The sequence below is a fragment of the Solanum verrucosum genome, unplaced genomic scaffold (assembly GCF_900185275.1).
Source record: "Solanum verrucosum unplaced genomic scaffold, falcon-dt-bn FXZP01000067.1, whole genome shotgun sequence".
Lineage (NCBI taxonomy): Eukaryota > Viridiplantae > Streptophyta > Magnoliopsida > Solanales > Solanaceae > Solanum > Solanum verrucosum.
Genome location: NW_026020175.1, coordinates 1802401 through 1816159, shown reverse-complemented (window position 1 = coordinate 1816159; position 13759 = coordinate 1802401). Strand labels below are relative to the sequence as shown.

The following is a 13759-nucleotide window of genomic DNA, read 5'->3' as shown; positions in this document are numbered from 1 at the left end:
TTTTACTTTATTTGTTTTATGGTTTTTTCTAATTTTTATCGTCCTTCATCAAAGTTTACCCAGAAGAGTTCTCAGATTCATTTTTTAGTTGAGGAAGATCAAATTAATGAGATTATTGACAGAGAAAGAGATGAAAGCGGAGTGAAATTGCAGAGGACGATCGGAAAAGACCGGTGAGAGAAGCATCGAAGATATGACGAGGACGGAGGGAGAATCGTCGGGGTCACGTTCAAACCTAGTAAAAAATACCCTATTTGAGTCAGAGAGAGAATATCAATCTTCGTAGATACAATAAATATTGATTTTGAGCAAAAATTAAAGGCGAAGTACACAAAAATGGTTGAACGATCGAAGAAGAAACGCCAAAGATTTGATAGTGTTTTTTATTTTTCAATTTATTTTTTATTTGCTAGAGAAAATGGTTGAGATGGTGTTAAAGTGTGTGGATGGTGGCTATGGTAGAGAATCGTCGGCAGGCAGCGGCGTGAAAAAAAGGGATCACCAGCGCAGTTAAACATTGAAGAAGGAGAATAGAGATTTTTTTATATTTTTAGAAAAAACAAATAGAATAAGTAACATATATGAAAATAAAAATAAAAGTAAAAATAAAATAATTGACACCTAGTAAGTATCAGTTGGTGCGTGTATTCACTTCCCTTCTTAAACTTGGGGTTGACCGAAAAATGGGACACTTTTACCACTTTTAAATTGTTTAAGGGGTTACTAGGACCTTTACCAAGTTCAAATGTATTTTTAAAAAAAGTGTTATAGTTAAATGGAGTAATGATGTATTTTCTCAAATTTCACCTACCAAGATACTATCTTGACTTTTATTTTGTACTAATAAAGAATTATCTTCCTACCAAATCTTCATATTAGTTCATCTTCCATTGAGTTTGATTCCACATTAACCAAACCAACTCTTTCAATCCGCTTATAAAAAAAATAGTCTAAGTTGTCCACTAATTATACAAGAATGTAGGAAAATAATGTCAATTTTATCAATTTTAGGCAGATGAGATTTGTAAATATATTATATCCTAAAGATATCCTTATCAAAAATTAAAACCTAAAGATGCGAAAAAATGGTAGTAGTTCTTTTCATACCATTATATGACATGTAGCAATAAATTTTCTAAAATCAATAATGAAATAAGGAACCAAATGCAACTGTACAACTAAATTTGTGATAAATTTTCTCATGACCCTCAACCTTGTGTTCACAAGTGACAAGTACAATGGTAGCACGCTTAGTGTACTTGGCCGGAATCCAGCGTTTCGTGAGATGCCGATCGTTGGTGGTTCTGGAGTTTTTCGGTTGGCTCAGGGAAGTGCCACGGCGAAGATGTATTGGATCGATACAAACAAGGGGATGCTATTGTTTAGTATAATGCATGTTATAGTCCTGCGTTAAGATAATTAATTTTTTGATGCTTTGCTATTTTATTTTCATTTGTAATTTCTTGTATATTACATTTAAATGCTTCTATAGTTTATGTATTTTTTCGGTAGAATAAAGATGTGTATTGATCAATGAAATAAACCTTAGATCGAGATATAAGTGAACAATATTTATTCTAGTAAAGATAAATTTTATTGAATGAAACGACCTTTATACACCAAAATCTCCAAAATTAAGAAGTGAAAGAATACAAATCGAGTAATTGAACTAGGCATCTAAGTTGAAACTATTTAAGCCATTTGCCTTTTTTTCTTTCTTTCTCATCTCATTTATAAAAAAAAAAAGGCGACATGGTCTGATGGACCCTTATACTTGTATCTGTTTGTATTCTGAATCCTTGTATTTACCCCTTTGTCATCTGGACCCTTAAACTCAATTAAAATGAGACTTTTAAGCCCCTCCAACCATATGTGTAGCTCACTCTCCTTTATATAATTGACATGTCATATCCACGTCAGATATATTAATGCCACATCATAATTATTTCATAACTATTTTTAAAATTATTAACCAAAATTATTTAATAAAATGTAAAATAATAACATTTTAATTTATTATTGGCATTTCTAATTCTCCGTATTTTCACTATTTTGCGACCAAAAGAAAGCCATCGCCGGCGACGTCGCCATTTTTACCGGCGAAATCACATATACTTTCTCCCTCACCCGTCTTCATCTCCGCCGCACACCATCACTATTTTTCTTTCCTCCTCCAACCTCCACAGTAACAACAACGTAAGTCACCACACAACTAGATCTGGCCACCGCACAACCAGATCTAGCCAAACTTTTCGTAATCCAACGTCAACTACTATTTTCACACCCCAAATTGCTTACAAATACAATTTCACACCAACCTCTGCCTGAAACTCATCGAAATATACCCAAAATTCGCCTGAGATTTTCTTGGGTTATCGAAACCGATTGAAAAAAACATGTTTAAGAGATTAGAAGGAGACGATTGTTGTGAAAGATTGAAGATGGGGAAGAAAAGGAAGTCTCTAGCATCGAGCCTTGGTGAGGTGGATCGAACCATGTATTCGACTTTCTGTAGCGCTGCTAATTCCCTTTCTCGGCTTTATACTCAGGCTATGAACCAACAGAAACTTTCCTTCCTCTCCGGTGAACGCCATGGAATGGTATTGAAATTTGAGATCAACATGTTATGAAGAAAATCTCCGTCTATGCCCCTGCTTGGGACCATGCTGTTGGAATCATATGTGTTCAGGAAGCTGGGGAAAGGTGACTGACTGGGAAGGAAGTTCAATTGATTTTGCAGCAGATCAAGTTGCACGGAGATCTTTGGGAAGAAGATCTAAAAAAGTTGAAGTTGCCAGGGTTGGAAAGCAATTAAGCTTTGGGAAGAGGAAAGCAATTAAGCTTTGGGAAGAAGAAATTACTTTTTAATTAATTGTTTTTTAATAAAAATATTTCTTTTATAATTTTAATATTTTTTTAACCTAAAAAAGTTGTTCACTCGCCTAAAAATGCGTGAAGTCACACACTTTCGCCAACTCAACCATCTTAAAGACACATAAGCTTGGTCAATGGTCAAAGGATTTGTTAAATTGTGTTTTATTGAATTAAAGGGTCCAGATGATAAATGTGTAAGTAGAAGGGTTCAAAATACAAACTGATACAATTATAAGGGTCCATCAGACCATTTCGCCAAAAAAAAATTCATATTTTAATAAGTCTGATCAAAAAGTTGTTAGAATCTTCAATCTAATTCAACTCAAAAGTTAGCTTATAGGGTGGGGATTGTTTAAGACATATGCAAAGACCAAACTATCCTCATCCCATCAACGTGAGGCTCAACACCCATTTCACTCCTTAGGCTAGACATCTATAGCTTGAATTATTTAATTTGAAAGCCCAACATTAGTAAATCATAAATTGAGATGGATCTAATTCTAATACTGTGTTAATTATGAAATTGTGGAGGCTAGTTTCTTAAGATGGTAGTCTGCTTCTTGCATATTTCCAAGACCAAAGTTTCTCCTAGTTTGTTAAGAAACTAGAGTACATGCTTGCTGATACGCTTAAAATACATCTTCAATTTTGATTTACACCCTCATATACAATAATAACAATTCTAATTAGGTTGAGATCGAATTATACATAGAATATGGGAGAACTTCTTAAGTATATCTATCGGTATGGCTAGCTACTCAATTTATAGCTAATTTCAAATTTGTAACAATTTGTAGTGAAAGATATTAACTATACTTCTAAAACAGAAAGTAAATATGATTGTAAAACTAATTATCAGATTAAAACCAATAAGATTGTCTATAAAAAAAGTAGTAGGTAAGATACTTAAACCATGTTACATTTGCGACTAATCAAACTGAAAGAAATATATAAATTATATATATCTAATTAAACTTTTATTTATCCAGGTTCGAACGAATAAGTGATGATATTATTATCCACATTTAACACTCAAAGAAGAACCTACAAGATTATTCTTTTTGTGTAAAATTAGATATTCAAAATTTTACTTAAATAACACCGATCGACAGTACTATATATTTTATGATAATGTGTGTGTGTGTGTGTTTGCATGACTGCCAATGGCTCATTGAATATGTCTAGTAAAATAAAACAATTGCTAAGTCTATGTATTGATTTCATGATGTAGGTTTTCTTTCTGTTGTAAAAAATACAGTATATTGTTGACATCAATTTGGTGGATGTGTCAGTGCATGCCTTGTTGCTGTAGCCATGTGCATTCATTCTTCTTTACGTTTCCTTGTTTATTCCCCTTTCCCATTTTCAATGATTCCTAGCTGCCATAACGTAGATATTCAAACGTAATCAACTTCTATATATATCATTCATTCTAAAAAAGAAAAACTAAGGAGAAATTAATAAAGAGATGGAAAAAACAATCCTACTTGTATTACTTTGCTTTATTCTTATTATGTCAATGGCTCAAGGTGTTGTATTAGGAGAATCCAAAGCTGTTGAAAAATGGTTCTATAAGCTTCCTCATGCAAAGCAAAAGGTAACTAAATTTCGTTTCTATTTTCATGACATAGTTAGTGGGAAAAATCCAACTACAGTTCAAATAGCCCAATCCAACATGACTGCCAAATCCCCAACTGCCTTTGGGTTTGTTTCAATGATAGACGACCCACTAACAGTTGAACCAGAGCCCAATTCAACAATAGTGGGCCGAGCCCAAGGGATTTATGGTTCAGCTGATCAAAATGAGGTTGCCCTTCTCATGACTCTCAACTTTGTGTTCACAACTGGCAAGTATAATGGTAGCACGTTGAGTGTACTTGGTCGGAACCCTGTATTTCACCAGTATCGTGAGATGCCAATTGTTGGTGGTTCTGGAGTTTTTCGGTTGGCTCAGGGAATTGCCGCGGCGAAGACGTATTCGCTCAATACGACCAATGGGGATGCTATTGTTGAGTATAATGTTAAAGTCCTGCATTATCATGATATTTAATTTGAAGTACTATATATGTTAATTATGAAATTATGGGGAGTTATAAGCTTTTGTATTCTTCTTCAACAGAACTTCTTAAAGATGGTAATCCGTTTCTGGACACCCTTAACATAACAAGCTGCTATATCTGGACACCCTTTGTGAAATTCTTGACTCTGCTATTGCGTTTCTAGCTCTAGCTAGGATTTCCAAGGCCAAAGATTATTCTCCTAGTTTGTTAAGAAACTAGTGTGCATGCTTACTCATATGTTCAAAATATACCTTCAATTTTGACTTACACGATCGTATGCAATAATAATAATAATAATAATAATAATAATAATATAACTAGGTTGAGTTCGAAATCTATAGAAAATATGGGAGAACTTCTTAAGTATATGTATCGTTATGACTACTCAACTTATAGTTGGTTTCAAATCCGTAAAAGTTGTAGTACTGAAAGATTGTAACTATACTAATAAAATATAAATTAAATCTGATCATAAAATGTATAAGATTAAAATATTTTGTTTATAAAGAAGTATAAGGTAAGATACATTTAGTTACATATTTACAACTAATCAAACTAAAAACAATATATTATAAATTACATATATCTAATTAAACTTTCATTTATCGTATCCATTAATTCGGATGAATAAGTGATGATATGACTATCGACATCTAGAATTCACAGAAGAATGTACTATTATATATATATTATTCTTTCGTGTAAAATAATTAGTTATCCAAAACTTTGCTTAAATAATATCAATACTATTTTATGATAATATATACTTTCCAACTCGGCATATGCAGATAAAGTAACATATATAAAGTGAGTTACCTATGTGAAGATCATGAATTTCAAATAATTCAAATTATTAAAGATATACTAATTAAAAAGGAAAACCCATTACAAAAGATGATCAAAGAGTATGTTTTCTTTATTGAATTATCGTTGTACTTTCTTGGAAGAAATATTTCTTCACTTTGAAATATGATATTTTGGATGTTACAATATTGTAATGGAACTTCAGAGTTACGTTTATGCTACTGACTATTGAAATTTACTTTTAAATAATAAAAGTGTATAATAAATCATCATGATAATTTAAACATGTAACTGATTTTTTGAAACAGATTCAAGAGAAAATTTGTGTCTTCCCCTTTTATAAAACTTATATATGTCTCAAATACCCCATAGTCTAGGGGTGTACATGACCGGGTTGGTTCGGGTTTTTCAAATATCAAACCAAACCATTTGTGTAAATTTTTAAATTTATAAACCAAATCAAACTAATAAAATTTGGATTTTTCAACCTCGGGTTGGTTCAGGTTTTTCAAATACCAAACCAAATCATTGTGTCGAATTTTTAAATTTATAAATCAAACCAAACAAATAAATCTCGAATTTTTTCAGATTTTTGGATTTTTTCTGTAAAGTTTGCATACAAACATATAATCCAAATATTTCTTTAGTCCAACCAAAATACAATTATCTAAGGTGTTTCTTAAAAAAAGATAACACAAAATATGAGATGAGTACTGATGACACAAAAATATTCAATAAAAAATAATAATGAAATCATCCTATAATATTGCAAAGTCATAATGAAAATGATCATAGTTTAAAAGTACTAAATTATGCTAAAATAAGTTTAATGAGTATTAGTTACATTACTAAATATTTAAGGAAAATTAAAATTAGATTATGTATTTTAATTGTCTAAACCAATGTAAAACTAAAGAACAAATATTTAATATTATTGTCATTCTTACTGTTGAATTGATTTTCTTTTTGCATTAGTATTAATTTGATTTTGATTTAAGTTTTATTATAATTATCAACATTTATGAACTATAATCTTTATTGGACCATTCCGAATTCTAAGTTTTAAACTTGAAATAATATTTTAAAAGATAAAAACTATGAAATAGTACAGGAAATATTTTAAAATTATATCCAAGTAAATAATTTATGTATAAAATAAAATTTTAAAATTACATATATAATGTCGGGTTGGTTTGGTCTCGGATTGGTTTTTTTTAGTTAAAACCAAACCAACCGAAATATAGTCGGGTTTTTTTCCAATATCAAACCAAGTCAAACCAAATCACTAGTCGAGTTTTTTTTCAGTTTGATTCGATTTACGGTTTGATTCGATTTTCGGTTCAATTTTGTACACCCCTACCCATACCAATACTAACGAGCCAAATGTCATAATCTTCTCATGTCAAACCTTGAGTAACTGTTTAAGCAATTGCAAGAAACCTCTTATATATATATATTTTTTTTCTATTATATAGAAGAGCCAAGTTGAGGATGACCAAGGGCAAATTTGTCATTTCATAAATATTCTAGAATGTTTGCTTTTATGTTATGGCATCAAAAAAGTGGTAATAGATTTATAATGACAATACAACCAAATGTCTTTTCTTAAATGCCATGTGTATCCTAATGATGCGACATTTAATATGGACCCACATTTTCAATCACATTTTCTATAGATTTTTTTTTCTTTTCTTTTTGTAGTGTGAAATTTCATTAAACCAAAAATATCTATTAAACAATGGCATTTTAGTAATTTTAATATTATTTAAGGGCGAAATAATAATTGTATAATTAATGACCAAAATGAAAATCTAGAAAAATCCATACATGTCTTTACTTTTAAAATTAGCCCATAAAAATATTTTTATAATTGTGTTAAAATGAAGAGTTTCTATTAATTAACTTTTTACAAACAATAATAAATGCTAAGCTTGTTTTGACAGGTTTTTGAAAGAAAATCTTGAACTAATTTAAAATAAAATATGTTTGAATAGTTAATATTTTGTTCCTAAAAATACTTTAAAGGGTTATTGCGTAAACATATTTTTAATATTATGTTACATAATATGACCACTAAATTCGTATCTTGATTATTAAAATAATCTTTAAAATGACGTATCAATATTTTTTAATTAATTTGAACAAATATAAAATTACGTGACTAAAAGAATGAACAATGTTTGACTATTAAGAAATTAATGATTTGATAATGTATTCATCAAAAGATTAAAAAAATATAAAATTTTCATTTCTATATAGAATATTTTCTTAATATCAAATATGATAAACTATTTAACAGGGAAATTTGACAAGAAAAAAAAATTAATATTCAAATTCTAAGGAATATTAAAATACAAACTAAAGAAAAATGAGTAGTTAAAAATTAAAGAAAAAACAGAAACTGAAAATGTCAATAGAAAAGGGCATGAGAATTATAGAGGAAGAAAAAAACTAAAAAATAAATAATAACTTGAAAAAGAAAAACAAGTATATTGGTTATTTTGTGGGGGTAAGATTCAAAGTTTTCATTTATGGCATGATATTTAGAGTGTATTATCAAAACAAATTATTAATGTAATTTAGAATATAAAACTATGTCAATTGTTATCGTATATAGAAAGAAAAGTGCTTTCATGATTGTTTTTATTTTTGTGGAGTTAGAAATCAATATTTTAATAAATACTTTCAATATTTAGAATATAACATTATGATAATTGTTATTGTATATAGAAATAAATTTGATTTCATGTTTGTTTTTATTGTTGTGAAAGTTAGAAATCAAGTTTTTAATAAATACTTTCAATATTAAAACCAAAATAAATAGAAGTATTTCTATTATCGAAGACAATAATGAAATGTATCACAAAATTCACCGACAAAGTAAACTACAAACACATTATATTTAAGTTGAAGCAGTAGAGATTTGAAAGGCTTTGAATCGATCTTTATGAATTGGTTGATCAATGATTAGTATTTTATCAGATGCAAAACTTATGGTGCAAATATTACAAAAAGAAGATGATAACATTGTAGAAAATAGATATCACTTGCGAAAATATATGAAGATCGATGAACTTTTTCAAAGATATCAACATTTTATATATTCCTCGAATACAAAATGTTTTAACTCATAATCTAACGCAACTCTCTATTTCCTTGCTGCATAGAATTTTTTGGAATTCAACTCTCAGTTTGGGTTGTAACGACGCATTTATGTCGTATGAACATTTGAAAAAGATTATTGAGTAATATATTGAAGTTGTTTACTGTAAAAAAAATAGTATAAAGTATAGAAATCTCATATATTTAGAGGCTAATTACATCCTATCCCAGATGTTTCCTCAATTACAAAAATCTCGAATACATTCCTTGGTTGTCTGATACATTACTAATGATATATATTACTTCGTGGGAGGGATGTATCCAAGAGGGGATATCTATGATCCGAGAGGAAATCAAAATATGTGAAATTATATTGGTCCCGTATCACGGACCTTAAATTATCTGGTATATATATATATATATATATATATATATATATCGACAATGTAAAGATCCCGTGACAACGATTGTTGATTAATCAAATATATATGAATAAATTGAAAAATAGTTTCCTCCATTCCGAACGTATTTCAAGTCTCAATTTTGTGGGAGACTTTCTTTATAATCGGTTAAAAATATATATATATATATATATATATATTTTATACTATAAATTTTTTAATTCTTAGAATCTCTTAATTGTCCAGTCAAATGACAACAATGTATCCTTTTCACACGTGGATCGTACTCTAAAGAATATAGATATAGGTATGCATATTATATCCCTATTTTTCGAGAAAGAAAGATTATTTCCGACAAATCCTCAACTTTAAAAGAGTAGTCATAGAAGGGTTATAAGAAGAAAAACAAATAACAACAAAATATCATGATACTAAATAAAAATGAAGCAACAAAAAAAAAAAAAGACATACCGAAGAATAAGAAATCATGCAATCACTTTGATGTTGAGTTAAACACCTTCATATAAATTAAAACAATACTCTATTGATTTACTAAATTACTAATCAATGTTTATCATAGTAATAAATTTAACTGGAGACTATATAATAATAATAATAACAATAATAATAATAATAATAATAATAATAATAACAACAATAATAATAATAATAATAATAATAACAATAACAATAATAATAATAATAATAATAATAATAACAACAATAATAATAATAATAATAATACGTAATCTGATTATATAAATATTTTTGACACTATTAAAGCATAGAAGTTAAGCTCAAAATGAAATTATATGACCAACTAATCCCCTAGAGCTTGGTCAATGGAGTTCTAGAACCATCATAAAGCTCATGAAGTATAGGTGTCCCTCTTTTTGTTATTGATGAAGTCAAAGTTATTCTACTGCTCACCCACGCCACACTATGCAATTATAAAGGATTATTCCACAAGAATGTTAAATAAAAAAAAGTACTGTAACTTTTTTATTCCGGAATAAATTTTTCCTTACTCAGAGATATCGTGTTCGAATCCTTTTTTTTATTTTTTTATTTTCATATGAGAAAAATTGTAATCTATAATATTTTTATATAATTTTAGTTAAATAAAAATATAAGTAGAGAATATATGCAAATCTTAAAATATGCCCCTTATTGAGTAGTTAGTCAATGAGTTCTAGAACTTCATGAGGAACAGGTGTACCTATTTGTGGAAATCATGAAGTCAAAAGTCATTGTAGAAGAATATACAAAGAATTATTCGAAAGGCCTGTTAAAGAAAAATAAAGTTTTTTCTAGCTGAAATCAATTGATAAAGAAAAATAAAATTTTTAGTTTAAGATCAAATAATTTTAATAATTTTTTATTTTTTTATATTTTATGATAAATTAAAACTAGACAATTAAATTGAAATGAAGGAATATACAGTTAGTTGTTGCAGCTGTACTAGATTATTATAGCAATATTGTCTGTAACAACCTAACGCACTACTGTATATGATACTTTATAATATGTAGACTTGTTGTCTTTCAATGTGAGACTCATTATAATACTTGGCCATAAAGAAAGTGTGTATACTATAATCTGAACATTAAAACAATAGTTGAGGTCACAATAATGAGTTATGAGAGGACTTTTGCAAAAGTAGAATCACCTTTTCGAGTTCGATTTTTTACTTTTAAAACATTTGACAATTAGGTGTGGAAAAATTATCGTTGAAGGTTCTAAGAAGTTATATTTGATGAATAATACTACTATTTCACAAAATAATAATTCTTCAGTTCCAATTTATGTGACATCATTTGACTTGACATTAAGTTTAAGAAAAAAAAGAAATCTTTCGACTTGATATCATGTTTTTAAAAAAAATAAAGACTTGTGAAATTTGTAATCTGAAATAAACTTTAGACATTTGTGTGATGGTAGATCATTTTATTAATGATAAAAGGTGAATTTTAAAGTACTCAATTTTAAAGTTAAGTTATTTTGACATTAACTTGACAAAAAAAAAGTAGAAATTGTTGTCACAACTATATTTGTTTCTCGCATGATCATGAAACTTTTTAACTCAACATTGCTATCAAATTACACGAACATTAGAATGGGAAAACGAAAAAAGAACGTACATATGAGGGAAAAAAAAGAAATCAAAATAAAATTAGCAATTCGGTCGTCCCAACATATAATCTTAACTCAATAATGCAAAACTACAACATTATACTCAACAATAGCATCGCCATTCTTACTTAAAGTATGTGTTTTTGCGGTTGCAACACCACGAGCTAGCCTGAAAACACCAGAACCACCAACAATTGGCATCTCTCGATATTCATTCAAAACAGTGTTACGTCCAAGTAGACTAAGTGTACTACCATTATATTTCCCATGAGTAAACACAAAATTCAAACTCATCAACAAACTAAATTCCTCAAGAGAAGCTGCACCAACAATTCCTTGAGCTCGACCAATAGTCGTTGAATTAATTTCTGGTCCCGTTGTCAATCGATCGTCTAATATCGCTAGCGTGCCAAACGCCGTAGGCGAATGAGACGTAGAATTAGCCTGAGCAATTGGTATTGACGTTGGGTTTTTACCACCAACTATATCGTGAAAATAGAAATGAAGTTTGGTTATTTTTGGTTTTGCATGTGAAAGTTTTTGGAACCAATTTTCAACAGCTTTAGGACCTTGTGCAATATTGCAATGAGCTAATGGAATTGATGATAATATGACAATAGCAATAGAGCAATACAATAAAATTGAGTTTAGCTTTGCCATGTTTTGGTTTTGTGTTTTTGATTTCTCCAAAATTTATGTATTGTAAGTAAATATTTATAGAAAGAGGGAAGGATGACTTTAGAAGAAAAGAATAATGTGATGATTTAGGTGGGAGTCGTTGGACGCCAATGTTGATTATTTTATTCGCAACCATACTTTCCTCGAAACAACTTCGACAATATCCTAATAAACAAATGTTTTTTTCAAAAAAATATATTTTATATTTTGGGTTAAGAAAATATTTTTTCTTTGGTAAGCAAACAATAAATTTTGGAAAAACATCTATTACTGAATGATTTATGATAAAGTTAGGAAAATTAAATTATATTTTGGCAACATTTTGAAGTAAAAAGAATTGATAATCATGTCCAAGTGTTTGAGTACATTAATTAGTAAAAGAAAAATGATATACCCCCACCTAAAAATCTGTGCAAAGTCGAATATTGTGCGAAGGATGTTTAATATATGCACATAAAAATATTCCCTCCGTTCAATAATAGTTATTCGTTATATTAAAAATAGTTATGTTGTTCAATAATACTTGTCCAATTTAGAAAATTAATACTCCCTCCATTCCATATTAATTAAATTTTTGAGGCATTTTCCATTTTTCAAATTAATTTAATTGTTCAGTTTTCAAGACTACTTTTAGAATGTTCTTCCAATTTTACCCTTCATTAGTTAGTATTGGAATTAGTAATTAATTAATATTTAGTTATTTTAATCATAAATTTGACAATAATTAATAAGGGTAAAAATGGAAAACTATGTTCAATTTATGTCTTAATCTACTTTTCTTAAAGGGTGTGAAACACCTCAAAAATTAAATTAATATGGAATGGAGGGAGTACATAATTTACCTTTTGTGTCTATTTTACTCTTACTATTAAATACTCCCTATTTATCATCTAACACATTTCTCAAAATATTAAATTTAATAAAGTCAAAGAATAATATCGTAATACTTACCCCTACTATATATTATTTTTTAAGGAGTGTGTTAAGTCAATAGTGGACAACTATTATTGGAAGGTGAATAATGTACAATCAATTTGCGAAAAAAAAGTCTATCGTACTAAACACGCATTATAAAGTCTTTGGTAAGAGACTTCATGAGTTCCACACAGATCACTGGTCAGTGGTCACCAATCGTGGTGTTTACGTTTGTTTCTAGACCCCCTTGACTAATTTATTATTACAAAATTAACTTTTTATCATAAAAATTTCAACTTCAATGTTGAATTTCAATTTGATGACGACTTAGATAATTTAATAAATGATAAATGGAGTCTTATAGAATTTTCTAGAATTGATTAATTTCTTGTGAAGAGTGGATTAAATAATTTCTCACTTCAAAATAAACTTGATTTAAAAAAAAATATCAATGTATTGAAATTATTTTACCATCTACTAACTAGCTAGTACAAAATTGAGATTACTATATTATAAGAATTTATAAATAGTTATTTTAACCGTCAACATATGTTTCTTAAAAAGATATTATCTACATCTTAGTTATCAATAGCAAGGATTAATGTTAATAACTTGATTGTGCTTACGGATCAAGATTTAACTTATTTAATCTGGATAATTCGACCCGAATTCAGATAAACCAAATATATTTTTTAATATTAATGGAGAAAGCTTTATAAGGTAAGTACGTCTATATATGTATAATTTATTTTGTTCTCTTTTAACATACGATTAGTGATCTTTCTTGTGACA

At 28.6% G+C, this 13759-nt stretch overlaps 2 protein-coding genes across 2 annotated transcripts; one reads left to right on the top strand and one right to left on the bottom strand.

Moving 5' to 3' along the window:
- The first annotated feature begins 4342 nt into the window (after positions 1-4342).
- Positions 4343-4924, top strand: LOC125828928 (dirigent protein 22-like). The gene has a single exon (XM_049508236.1). The coding sequence runs from the start codon at positions 4343-4345 to the stop codon at positions 4922-4924; it is 582 nt and encodes a 193-aa protein (XP_049364193.1).
- Positions 4925-11444: 6520 nt separating this feature from the next.
- On the bottom strand, positions 11445-12038 carry LOC125828927 (dirigent protein 22-like). Its single transcript, XM_049508235.1, has one exon. The coding sequence runs from the start codon at positions 12032-12034 to the stop codon at positions 11450-11452; it is 585 nt and encodes a 194-aa protein (XP_049364192.1). The 5' UTR covers positions 12035-12038; the 3' UTR covers positions 11445-11449.
- Positions 12039-13759: the final 1721 nt, after the last annotated feature.

What these genes read in the sequence shown, in the direction of transcription:
- LOC125828928 (XM_049508236.1), top strand. Translation starts at nt 4,343, where the DNA reads ATGGAAAAAACAATCCTACTTGTATTACTTTGCTTTATTCTTATTATG.
- LOC125828927 (XM_049508235.1), bottom strand. Translation starts at nt 12,034, where the DNA reads ATGGCAAAGCTAAACTCAATTTTATTGTATTGCTCTATTGCTATTGTC.